This window comes from Grampus griseus, assembly GCF_964374135.1.
Source record: "Grampus griseus genome assembly, chromosome: 7".
NCBI classification, from domain to species: Eukaryota; Metazoa; Chordata; class Mammalia; order Artiodactyla; family Delphinidae; genus Grampus; species Grampus griseus.
In genome coordinates, this window is record NC_139001.1 from 61,108,206 (window position 1) to 61,122,068 (window position 13,863).

General features: G+C 32.8%; 1 protein-coding gene across 1 annotated transcript in view; it reads left to right on the forward strand.

Moving 5' to 3' along the window:
• Positions 1–13,863, forward strand: part of TLK1 (tousled like kinase 1) — a 152,672-nt gene that overhangs the window by 119,053 nt on the left and 19,756 nt on the right. Inside the window, exon 12 of the mRNA XM_082658810.1 lies at positions 2,681–2,747. Within this exon, the coding sequence (XP_082514936.1) occupies positions 2,681–2,747 (67 nt within the window). The remainder of the gene's footprint in view (positions 1–2,680; positions 2,748–13,863) is intronic.

Below are 13,863 nucleotides of genomic sequence, written 5' to 3' on the forward strand. Positions count from 1 at the left end.
TGTCTATGAAATCTGCTTATTGATGCTTTAAAACCAAGCAGAGAGAAATTAATATATATATACATTTTTTTCTTTGCTGTTTATTTGAAGTTTTATAGTAGTAATAATCAAAATGCAGTAAGGAAATAGCAAAGTTCTGCTGCTGCTGCTGCTGCTGAAAGTTACCGTTAACCTTTAGTGAGAATTGTATGTTTCATATTAGGATTAGACCTATAAAATAATGCTCTGAGGTCAAAGCTTTTGAACTCAATGAAGTATTTGTGTGCATTTGCTTTAGCTATAGGGATGTGGACTATTTATATTTGAACCACAGTACAAACATATTAACAACTGGAACTAGTAAATAGCAAATATGCATTACATTATATACTACAAGATTAACCAAACAGTATTCAACAAACTAAGTTATCATGGAGTTAATTGACATTGATTTATTATTAACTCAGAAGAAAAGTAGCTATTGAAAACTACTACCAACTCAAGACGACAAAATATCTTCCCTCCAAATTGCAGAAATTCCCAGCCATCTGTGTGTGTAGTAGCTGTACAGTTTTGCATGATAGCCAAACTTCTTAGTAGAATACAGTATCAAAAATTTTAAGAAACTAAATTAGTCATATGAATTTTAATTTATGAATACTAAATTTAGCTATACTTTAACTCAGTAAAAACCAAAGTATAGAATTGTATTTTATTCCTGTATAGAAACAAACAGAATATTTACATATTTTTAAAAAATTAGTTCTGAGCCCATCCTATGTTCAACCAGTGGGCCTAAAACCATATTTTAAGAATAGGAAGTTATGATATTCTTATACAGGTGATTTCCATTGGTGGCATATATGCCAATCCAGAAGCTATTTGCCAAAATTCATATGGCTTTACTTTACTGGGCTAGTTGAGATATTATCAATTTTAGTTTCCAAACCTCATTTTTAAAAAATATCACCTTACCCCCTTCTTCTTTCATTCCATCTGCATGAATGTTTCACATTCACAATGCAACATTTAGTTCTCTGAATTTAAGCAGCCGCTGCAACTATACAGCTATATTCAGTATAATAAAATCCAGTGATTGTATTAACCTAAGACTGGGTAGAGAGATTTAATTTTAAATGTTTACTTCTTCACTCTTAAGATATTTCTAATGGAATGCTAACTGAATTTCTTGGAGGTTTTTTATTGTTTCATTTGAATACCCTTTCTTGAGAATTAGTAAATTTAATTAGCATCTAGCTAAAGGGAAATAGCGTTTATACTGAATGTTGCTGAGGGACCTGCACCAAGCGTAAATAAGTCATACTTGGGTTAGGAGCTTAACCAACTACACCCAGAACACATAAGTAAACAAACAACGGCTTGAATGTGATAGATAAAAGCAATTTTTTCAATATTGGTGTATGAAATGGAAGTTGTTTTGTTGTTGAGTGGTTTTTTTTCTCTTCCTTTCACTTTAATGATACAGAATCATTTTTTCTTAGGAAATGTTATAATATGTATATGTCTTGTTATGGTTCTACATACATTAAACTACAGTTGAACCCTGAACAACATGAGGGTTGGGGCTCCACCCCTCCCACAGTTGAAAATTGAGCGCATAACTTTACAGCTGGCCTCTGTGTCTGCAGTTCCGCATCCACAGATTCAGCCAGCTACAGATCATGTAGTACTGTAATATGTATTTATTTTTAAAAATCTTAGTATAAGTGAACCTGCATGGTTCAAACCCTTGTTGTTCAAGGGTTAGCTGCAATTATTTTTCAAATTTATATAGGAATATTTGAAATTAATAATATGTCTGTTTATATTTATTAATAATTTGATGGTTTGACTATAGTTTTAGCATCCCTATATCTCAGTTATTCACTAGCACATGGAAGCAGAGAAGGGAAAAATGTCTTAGTTTCTTTCTTTCTTTTTTTAAACCAGCGCCCAAATTGGACTGATTCCCTTTGTAGTGATTTCCCAGTACTCTTAAAGTGAAATGAAATTCTTTGCTTGGCCTAAAAGTCCATACAGAAGCTGCCCCCCTGCTTTACGTCTTTTGCTGACAGCATCTTTGACTATGTTTTGATACTTGCATTTTTTCCTCTCCTCATATATCAACCTGTTTCTATCTTAGTGTCTTTGTACTTGCTTTAACCTATGTCTAGAACATACTCCCCTAGGTCCTTTTTGATATTTAGATCAAGATTACCTCCCTAAAACTCAGTGCAAGTTAGTGTAATACAGTCATTATCACACCACCCTTTCTAATTTTCTTCATAACACTTACTGTTATTTGGGATTATTTTATTTCTGGACTAAATTGTTTCTCTTCTGCTTTCTTACCCCCACTACGGAGTGTAAGTTCAAACGAGAGTGTAAGGAGAAACTGTCCTTTTCATTGTATCCTTAAGATCTAAATTCTAGAATATCACTTGATTCGTGGTACTCATTAAATAGTTGTTGAATTTATGAATCAGTCAATTGTTCCATCTGTAAGTATTAGATGTATTCTGAAGAATACCTTCAATAAGATGTATTCTGAGGAATGCTTTTGGCTTATGTATTTTGGGCTGAAAGTTGTCAACATTTTAGTATTTCCATTTGATTAATTTTATCTTATTTTTTGTTGGTTGTTAATAAGAAATAATAAGTGTTAATCTTAATATCTAGAATTACAATTCCATTTTGACAGGTTGACTTTGGCAGAATATCATGAACAGGAAGAAATTTTCAAACTTAGACTAGGACATCTCAAAAAGGTATGTGAAGCATATGCTGGATTTTTAGTTTACCAGAGGTTGTGGAAAGTTGTGTTATAAGTTTCTTATTGAAGAAGTCAAAACTTAAGAGAGAAAGCACTTAAATTAAAAACTTTGGACCAAAAAAGAGGGGCATTAAAGTTGCATTTTTATGTTGAATATATTAAAATAACATTCCTTTACCTTGTGGCAACTTACAGACATTTGAGATGCTGATGATACCATGTCCCTGTAATGGAGGAATGATTCCTGGCCAGACCTCCAGGTTCTTACAATTACTCTGTTAGATGCTATCTTTTTGTTAAAAAATGCTTCATATATAAGATGAAATGTAAGATTCCATATTGTTTGTGTCCATTTCATAATAAATTGAAATAAGTATAAATTAATAACAAACATGTTTCTTTGGCTTAACTTTGAAGATATTGAATGCTCAATTAAATGTTTCAATTAAAATATGTACATTGGCAAATTTAGAAGAACCTGATCATCAGTAATAATATGAAGTGATATAATTTAGAAAAACATTGTTATATGTTATTAGTAAATTTTTATAATGTGTAGCTTTGTACTTATTTGTAAACTCTGAAATTGTAATCAGTTCATTGTTTTTTAGTTCAAACCACTTAAAGAAATAATAGAGTAGATTTTACCCCTCAAAATGAAGTTACCGACAGATATAAAATTCTTTGCCTTTGATCCAATTTTTTAATTCTGCTTTCTGCTTGTCACATTACTTACGTTTCTTTAATAGACTGAATAATAGCTAAACCTGAGTTAGTGAACTAATTAAAGATAGTGTCTATGAAGTCATCTCCCTGGGGTAGGGTAAGGTAGGTCAGAGAAGCCCATTCTTGCAGCAGCTACCATCTCACTATAGATGTTTTTGTTTTTGGAATGTTATCACCATGCTTCAGATCCCTGCCATTTAACTACAGGGAAAAGAAGAAAATTATATTTTGTGTACATATGTATGTGTGTATGTGTATATACACACACATATATATGTGTAATTTGTGTTAGTGTTCTTTATTATGTCATATCTGTCTATTCCCCTGCTCAGAAAAGTTTCAACCTAAACTACTTGAACAGTAAATTCTAAAATGATTTATATTCTGCTGTTTTGTTTTTGTATTCTATTGTAGTTATTGACATTTCTCTTGCTCTTTGGTGTAAGTAGGCAACTTCAGTCTGTTTTGTATCCGATGGAGTTGTAATGGGACTACGGAAGGGAAGAGGGGATTTTGTAGTTCATAATTAGTACAAGTATTTGTCTGCCCACTTAAGCTATTTTGATAATAAATTCATAGAGACCTGTGTTTGATGTCCCATATAAACATTTATCAATTATTTTCTAACCAGCCTCATGATAATGGGATACTAAAGAATATAATTAACTGGAGGGTTATTATTTTCGCATATAATAGTAAATTTAAAGTTACTCTTTCTAATGATGAGATTGTACATGTTTTATTTTATGAAAACTTATTATAAAATCTGAAATTGTAAAGCAGTTAAATTAGGAATCAGCTATTTGTATTACAAAAACACTTAAAAGGATTCAGAGGAGGGTTTGTTTTTATTTTTGGTTGGTGGGTGGTTGATTGATTTTAAAGCTTTCCTGGTACATTGAAAATATTTCATTTCTCTGAAACACTTCTATTTTGTAAGTGAGGTACATATACTTAAATGTCTAGATACTACATAAACAGTTGTAAGCTGTTGTAGATTACTACACCTTTTCTTCTAACCTCCATATTATCTTCTTTCCCAGTGTTTGACTTCTCCATTTTTTGTATTTACTCATTCTTTCTAATAATTGTCCCCTCCATGATCTTTTTCCTATTTTATTTTTTTTCAGCTTTTATCAAATTTACTGAGCAGTTTTAGATTTCTAACTTTATCTTCTTCTTAACCAATTTACAACATTACTTTTCTTTGATCTCCGTCATGGAATATTTTGGGAGAGTGGATGAAATAATGCTGAAATATACTATCATGTCTTGAATTCTCACATTTTCTTCTGAAAGACTATTTTGGGTGAGGAGAATGAATGCATTATGAAGAAAGTGGCTAGTAGTACACACAGAGAACAAAATTGAGTAAGTAGTGTCACCTTAGAGCACAAATAAATAGCAGTTGTCTGCTTTACCACTGGGTATTAATTTTTGAGTCATACAATTTAAAAATAATCATTCAGTTACATGTGTTAAAAATAAGTTATTTGGCATTCTAAAGCACAGTTGGAAAGTAGGGCATTAAAAATAGGTCATTTTGTTTTCTAAAACACAGGTAGATTGGACACTTTTAACACATAGAGAGCAAGCTTGAGTTAAAAGAAAAGATGTTATCACCTCTATCTTAAGCCAACATGAACTATGCCCTGACATGTAACTATATAGCTTCTGCCATAGGCTGGATCTGATCTGTATTTGGTGTCCATGTAACCTGCATAGGAATTAATCATGACCTACATCAGCTTAGGGTTTAGATATGAAGCCCAGCATACTCCTGCATTAGCAAAGGTGACTCTTAGTCTCCCTTTAATAAAAACTCTTGAAGTTAAATGGAATTATTAGATTAAATTTGTTGACACCAAAGGAAAAAATGTCCATCATTGACAAAACCCATACCATTTGGACATAGGAGACTAGAAGGCCTATTTACTTTTTCTTGAGATAAATAATTTATGATGTGCATTGTGTTTCATAAAGATAATCATAATAATTGAATAGAGAAGCTGAAATATGAGAAAGTATATTTACCATTGAATAAATCATAAAATTCAGTTCATATTCTGTGCTATTCTGTAGGGTTAGAAACATAATAAATCCAAATCCAATGAATCTGTTAGTGTGATAGAGTAACAAATGAGAGTTGAGCAGTAAGTCCATGGCTAAAATAAATACATATTTCTGGTAACCACCAAATAGTAAATGTAAACTTACTTAAGAGCTTATTTTCTTTTGAAATTAGGGAAGTTATTATGCAGCATCATCTTTTTTTAATATAGCAAGGATTATTTAATATTTATTGTTTTAGTTATTAATCAGTTTGTGAAATTATTGCTCACTCATTCACCAAAATTCACTTTATTTCCACACTGCCTAAATCAGGCATGATTCAAATTCTCATTTCAGGAGAATTACATAATATTACATTTTATTCACTTTGAAGTTTTAACCATTCTAAAGTGAACATTAATGTTAAATTTGAATGCCAGGATCTTCTCTGTTTGCTTTGTCTAAATTAATACAGCTAGTAACTGGCAAAGCGAAACTTGAACCTTTTCTCACTGCTATTTCTTTTTTTTCCCTCCTATTTCAGTGGCAGTACCCTTACGCTTTATTCCTACAGTTCTCTAGTTGTAGATAAATAGCAAGTTGATCCTTTTGTATTCAGAAGAATTAATTCACTTGTAGCTTTCTCTGCATGTTTCTTAGAGTAGTGTGAATGTTTGCTCTTTTTTTTCCCCCCAGAAACATGCTGTTTCATTTTCATTGCAGATAAAGGAGAGCAGTTAAGTTTTCCACACATGCATACTTCTTTCTTTCTCTTATATATTACTTTCCTTGGGTATCCTGTTAGTGACTGTTCTGTCAACTAGAATATTTCTTTATTATTAGCTGCTTCATTGTTTTTCATTCTAAGTTTATTTTTAAAGGTCAACAGGGAAAGCACTTTTTTTAGGCTAAAATGTGTGAATACACTCTAGTATAATTTTACCTTTTATAGAGCTAAAGATTTAATTGAATAGAACAGAAAAGAACTATACAGTAAAGTATATGGAGACTGTACAAATTATTCCTAAAACTTATTAAAAAATAACTTTTTTGCTACTAGTAATTATGCACAAACTTCCTTAATTATCACTCATTAAAAGCTTGTAGTTGCAATGGGAATAATTTCCTGTCTTCAAAAAGTTGTTCCTTTGAGGCAGAGCAACTAAATCCCATTTAAAATCCCATTGCACCTGTGCCACATGTGGAGTCTCTGGATTTAAGGAAACTAATAAACCACATACCAGTTAGCTTTTATGGTTGATCCTGTTTTGATACCAGTCTTTGATACATTCTAGTTATGGGAAAGTCATTTATCTTTGTGATTTGAGGAGTTCTGCTAGGTTGTTGTTTGTATAGTTCAGATCTTTATTCTGGAACTGAAGAAAACTACGTGGATGTGCTTTCCAAGAATTGTTACTAAACTAACACAAACAACTTTTTAAAAAATCCCTGAGAAACCATTTTCCTTGTAATAGATTATCTCCGTAGTCATATTATCATTTAAAAGATACAAGTTACCAATCATAATATGCCAAAATAAAGAGGAAGTAAGAATTTTGAAAGTTATTGGGACCAATAACTATGTCATGCCACCGCTATTATTCAAGTTTGTGATGTGAACAACATGTGGAGGTGTTGCTCCTTATTTTCTAGTCTTCAAATTTTTTTGTTTTCTGGATTTTAAATATTTGATTAGTTGGAGAGAATGCATATAGAAGATTTGACATCTCAATATGGAATATTAGATAGTATTGTAGGGATTGGCTTTAATGTATGTGTTTTGGGGTGTGTGTGTGTGTGTGTGTGTGTGAGAGAGAGAGAGAGAGAGAGAGAAGCCCTGAATATAAGTGTCAGAAATTTTTATTGGAAAAACATAACCAACTTGTAATTGAAACAGGATTAGTCAAGAACCATCAGCACCAACACAAGTGTATCTTTGCAGACCGAAGGAATCAGCTAAACAATTACAGTCATCTCAATCTCTACTAAAACAAAAATCGCATCCAACATGCCACCTGACACCATTTCTTTCTCTCTCTCTCCTTTGCTCCTTGCGATGTGGCATTCATCTCTCCTTGTGCCTCCGTTCTGAAGAGATAACAGTATAGCAACAACTCTGCCACTGAAATCCTGTTCTCTGACTGATTTTGGCACCTGCAAAGAGAAACAACCAGTAACAGGCAGCCGCAGCATCAGTATTAATCTTCCATGATGAAATCTTTACAGGTCAAGAACAAGCACACAGCTCTTTTCTCACTCCTTCACAGTGGACCATGCAACTAGTTGAAATGGAAGACAATGGATTGTCTGCAAGCCTTTTGAACAGTGGAGGATACAGGGCATTGGTTTTAGGTGAATTAACCCCCAAATATTCTTGAAGTTTGATATCTCCTTTGGTCTTTCTTTCTAGAATACCACTGTCATCTGATTTTTCAAATCCTTAGTATGACCACAAAGAATAAGTTTGCATATGTGGCATCTCGTCACTTTAGTTTCGAATACAAGTATGAAAATAATTAATGCTAGAGGGCTTAATCTCTAAAACTGTGTGTACACCTTTATATTCAAGAAATTTTTCTCTCAGAGCCAACCACATTGTACATTATGTTTCTCTAGAACATAACACAAGATGCTACTTGTGTAGGAAGTAGTTTTCAGTGGAAATCTAGTGAAAATGCATTATACTAGAAAAAGTCACCATTAAGCCCATGAAGAATATTATGAGGTTCCTGACTTCTTGGCATGTGTGGGCAAGAAAAGTGCCAAGAAGAGTGTTGGAATTCTAAACTTGACATTTTGTGCTTAGTACTGCTTCCATTTAAAAATGAGTACCATCTATGAAAGCTGCCTGTGCTGAGAGAACATGGAACTAGCTGTAGATAGGAAAGCTCCCAGTGTATACTCTACTTCCTGCTCTCATTGTAAACCTACAAACATATTCCTGGCTTTTTCCCCACCATTTATAATTATACATCTTTACTTGATAGTAGATGATTGTTCACTTACCAAAGTGAAAATTTAGCAGTACAATGTGTTTTACTTCTGTAGTGTTTGATATTAATCCAGTTGTTATATAGGCAATGGAATTTTTTTAATTTTGGAAAGAATCTTAGAAGTCAAGTTAACCATTGGTTAGAGCAGGGTTTAATTTATTCAGGTTTGTAAGTTCAGTGTAGAGATCACTGTTTCACAAAAAAGAGAGAACAATTGCTTGGCCACTGGCCAAGAACTGTAACTCCATGCCGTTTATATGCATATGTACAGAGAGAGTCTAGAAGATTAGGTTCTTCTCATTATTGTGTAGAAAGTTAAATCTTTTCATACTTAAAAAAAATATGGAATCCACCAAAGTCCTGAAAAAAGGTTAAAAGGAGGCAGAAAGCTGGAGGAAAGTATAGTAGTAAGGCATTGTACCTGTATGTGCTAAGGCTTGGTGTCAGTACCTTGGCTAGTGTTTTTAACATCAAGGAATTTCATCCTCCGAATACAGTACCTGTGATTTCTTTTTCAGGAAGTGTACTAAATATTTAAAGTTTGCCAGAGAGTTGAACTGTTACATATATTTGCTGCTGAGAAGATAGGGTTGGGCTTGTTTAAACAGAATGGGGGAACTGACAGAATTAAAACCCGTCCATTTTAACACTTACTCCCATTTAAGGGTTTTGATGTATATATTTATGCATTTGAAGAGAGATTAACGACCCCCCACCCCCCAAAGAAGGAAATGAAGTGCAGAGAGGAAAACATTAAGGTTCTAAAGTAATTAAGTCAGTTAAACACACCTGAGGTATGTTTGATGCAGTATGCTCCCCTCAGTAATATCCAGCTCAGTGATTGAGGATGGGCATGGAGGGAGCATATATATAGTTAGGAAAGAAAACCTCCCTAGGAATTTCATAATATTTGTCCCTTCTCCTCCTCCTACCCTAGTCCTCAATCTATACAACCATACTCAAGCAAAAATAGGATTATGGGCAGTAGTTTCAAAACCCATCTCTATACATTGAACGTGGTTTTTTTGTTGGTTGGTTCATATTTCCAATGGCTCATGTCTCTCATATCCATATTTAAGATATATTAAAGAATATAATGGAGGAAAATTTGAGGACATTTAATAAGGATAAATTTGAAGTAAATCGGTAAAAATTTTCTTAATTCTTTTTTTCTGCACTGCCCTTTCTGTTAGCCTTTAATAGTGCCTTTTGTTAATTTCACTCTCCTGGTGATAAACTTTTAGAATGACATTATAAATATTTAATGAAATTAAAACTTAATTTGAGGACCTGGAGATACTAACTTTTGAGGGATTCGTATTGTTCATACTACTAAATGAATTTGGTGTTAAACTTGTTGAAACCTCATTCTGAACTAGTTTTCCCAGACGGACTAATGCTGTTATGGTGCTGTTGAATATATTATTGTAAGTGATAAGCTTTTCTCTGCTTTCACCATCTTCATAATATACCACACAGAATTCTTCTGCCAACCCTCATGGATTATAGGCAAGCTGAGAACGATATATCAGAAAATACTTTCTGTCTTATCTTGGCTTTATAGAAAGGCTGCTCTTCGAAATTGAGGGTTTTTTTGTGGGGCTGACATGTAACATACATTAAAGATTTGCTAAAGAAGTTTAAACTAGGATGTTTAATTTTTTTAGGAAATCCATTAGTTTTACATGTGAAAATGCATTTTATAACTCTTTAAGCTTTATAGTTTAATGCCTACACACCCCCACTTAAAAAACAAAATTGCCATTAAAGGAAATGCTCAAAAATACCCCAAATCTGCCTGGCAGTTTTAATCTGACATTTTACAGAGATTCTGCTGTTGCTGTAACGTAATTTTAGCTTAGAATGTTAAGCCAAGAGGATACTAAGTTGCCAGAAAGGACTTTGATTACAAATAGAAAGCATTTCTATGCTAAATATCTGGTGAGGGACAAACTGGTTTTACCTTTCATATAAATTTTTAAAAGTTAAAAATTTTAGAAGGTGGTATGTTTTGCAGGTTACTTAAATGATGAGGCAATATTGAGATCTGTTGTATACTTGTCTAACCTGGGTATTTTAATATATTTAAGTAATTCAGAATATTAGATCTTATTTTAAAATACTGTTAAAATAGCTGTAGTGTGTACTGTTAAGGTCCATTGCTATATCTTTTTCTTTAAATGGAAAAGAGCCATGTCCTGTTATTGTATGTGATTACCAAACCTACCTCTCTCTTTAATGGGATCTTTTCTTACTCATGTCCCTTCAACACCATAATTGTCTACAGAGACCAGTTCCCTTCCAGAGATGCTGTTTGTTTCTTCTTAGACCTTCTCTGCTTTAATTGCTTAGCTGGTGGATGACTTGAGGATTGAAACTTGGTGTTCTTACTAAACATGATCTAGCTGTCTGGATTGCCTCTCTTTTTTATTTTAATAATTTGGACTACTACCTTTGCCATGCGTTACAGGATTCCATTCCATAATGATTCAGATCAGTTTTGAGCCCAGGTCTGCCTTGCTTCTCCTGAACCCTCTGAAAACAATTAATTCTGAGGATGGCCCAGAGGCTAATGTCAGTCTCAAGCAAGGAGAGTGTGGCCTACAGTATATAGATCTTTGGAAATGATCTGCAGTAAAGATAAGTTTAGTTGCTAAGACTACCATATTCTAGACTGTTGTACCTTGGGGCTAGACCAAAACTGGGCCTTGCCCCTTTCTGTAAGGAGAGGATACTAAGCAGTATTGCCTAGTGTTTGCCTAAAAGTATGTGTATTAATCTGTTCAGGCTGCCATAACAAAATACCACAGACTGGACAGCTTAAACAAGAGAAACTTATTTCTCACAGTTCTAGAGGCTGGAAGTCTAAGATCAAGGTCCAGCAGGGTTTAGTTTCTGATGGGGCTCTCTTCCTGGTCTGTAGATGGCCGTCTTCTCAAGCCTTCACATGATTTTTTTCTCTGTGCTCTCACAAAGAGATGGTGGGGTTGGAAGGAGAGATCTCTTTCTCTTCCTCCTCAAAAAGCCACTAATCCCATCCTGAGGGCTCCACTCTCGGGACCTAAGCTAGCTCTTATTACCTCACAGAGTCCCCTTCTCCAGATACTATCACATTGGGGTTTAGGGCTTAGACATACAAAATTTGGGAGGAACACAAACCTTCAATCCATAATAGCATGTATACTTTTTCTCAGTGGGATTTGAGAGAAGTTACTTAGAGTTATTGAATTATCTTTCCTATAGAATTGTGTCACTTTAAGATCCAGGATATTGTGGAATAAATATTAAATTACAATATGGAAGATGTAAATATATTTCACTGAGGACTATGGAGGATTTATGTCTATTTGCATATGACTTTGTTATAGTTCCTTCCCTTGACGTGCCTCTTAAATACCTAGGATCCAGCTTTTCTTTTAAACTAGTGCTCCTGACATTTTGTTTCTTCCTGTAAACTTTACAATTCAAACTGAATGAAGCTTGCCTGTGCTTTTGTATTGTAAGATCTTACGGGGCATACTTGTCATGTTTTATGGAGGGTAAAAAGCTTGCTTAGCTGGCACAGACGTACATTTTATTTTCTTTAGTAAGTATATTATGATATTGATTACTGCCATTGTATAAACATCTGAAGATTACCAAAAATTATAAAACAAATGTAATTATGTGTCAACAATCTAGTTGAATCTCATAATTATATATTTATGAGTTAATAAAATTTAATATCTATAAATTCATTTTTAAAATAGTATCCCCATACCACATTTTTCAAATGAAAGCTGAAACAAGTATTTTTGCTGGTATTCTAATAGGCATTTCACCGTTTTATCAGATTATTTAAAATTATACCAACTTACTAAGTGTTTACTAGCTTCCTACATGTATAAGAAATTAATGGCAGGTTTTAAGGCAGCAAACATTAGTAATCTGAAGAAAGAAAGTTACCACTTTCTGTGTTCTGTGGCATAAATGAATTTGAATTTTTTCATACTCATGGGCACAGCTATATGGCCAGTTTCTTATTCTACTTTATATAACTAAATGGAGACAACTGAACTGTGGTTTGACTTTATTGTTTCAAAGCATTTTAATCTATTTCCTCTCCTTATAATGAATCTTCAGTTATTTAATCCCCTGGGACATTATCTTACCTTTTTTCTTTTTTCATTAAAATTAGAAATATTTGTAACTGAAGCTACATTAAATGAGGAAATTTCAGAGAATTTAGTGTATCTATTTTAGAAAACTCTCCCCAAAATTTTAGAAAAGTTCATCTTCACTTAAATTTATTTATTTTTCTTTCTTTTTTTACTTAAATTTTATTTTGAAGGTTTCTATGTATCATCTAATGCCTAATTTACATTAAATATCTCTGCAACAAGTAGTGGTTGTTTCATTTTAAAATAACTGAAATAATCTTAAGGTCAGGTGGAATATGAACAACATACTTAGATTTAGTTTTTTAATCTGTGAATGTTTGTTTTTCTTTATGATACTTAGAATATTCCTTTCACTTTAAGCCTTAGATACAGCTGTAATAGACTTTATATCTCTATTATCTGCTTTACAATGAAATAATATTTATATTTTCAAAGTAAATTTCAGAACTATTAATTTTTTGAGATAAAGGATTTTAAAAAAAAATATCAGAAGATAAATCATTAAGAGACAGTGCTAATGAAAAACAAATATTTAAATAACCTCTATTCCATGTGGTATAGATTTATAACGGTAGTGGTACACATTTAGGCCAAGGCAATCTGGATTAGTTTACTTAATAAATAGTTATTCAAAAATACTATAAAATTGGGCATTCACAGAACTTTTCACTGAAATTTGGTATGTTCTTGTTTGTTAAGTAGTACTTAAATTTATATTGACAAATCAAGAGGTATGTGTGTAATGGGTGATTTTATTTGTTTTGGTGTCTAATTTTTTAAAATGTTCTAAAAATTATATATTTTGAGACATGAAAAATATTTATCAAAATGTTTAGATTAAATGAATGTTAAAGTAAATTTCTTTAGGATTTGCCTAGGTCTGCTCTGATAACTAAGGATCTGCCACAGCTATTCGTAAAATTTTTGTTTTAAGAGTCTCTTTAAAATTGTAGTGGGATTTATCCAAAGTGAGTGGTCAGACTGTGTGTGTGTGCGTGTGTGCGTGTGTGTGTGTGTGTGTGTGTATTCCAAGTGTTGTAAGGTCTCAGAATAATCAGTAGTTCTGTCTCCTACCTTTCTTCCTCTTTTAACTGTTGTGAAATATCTTCATTTCATTTGTTTTGTACTAGTAAATTATTCCCTCGTAAATTAAAATTTGGATGTACCAGAAATAAAACTT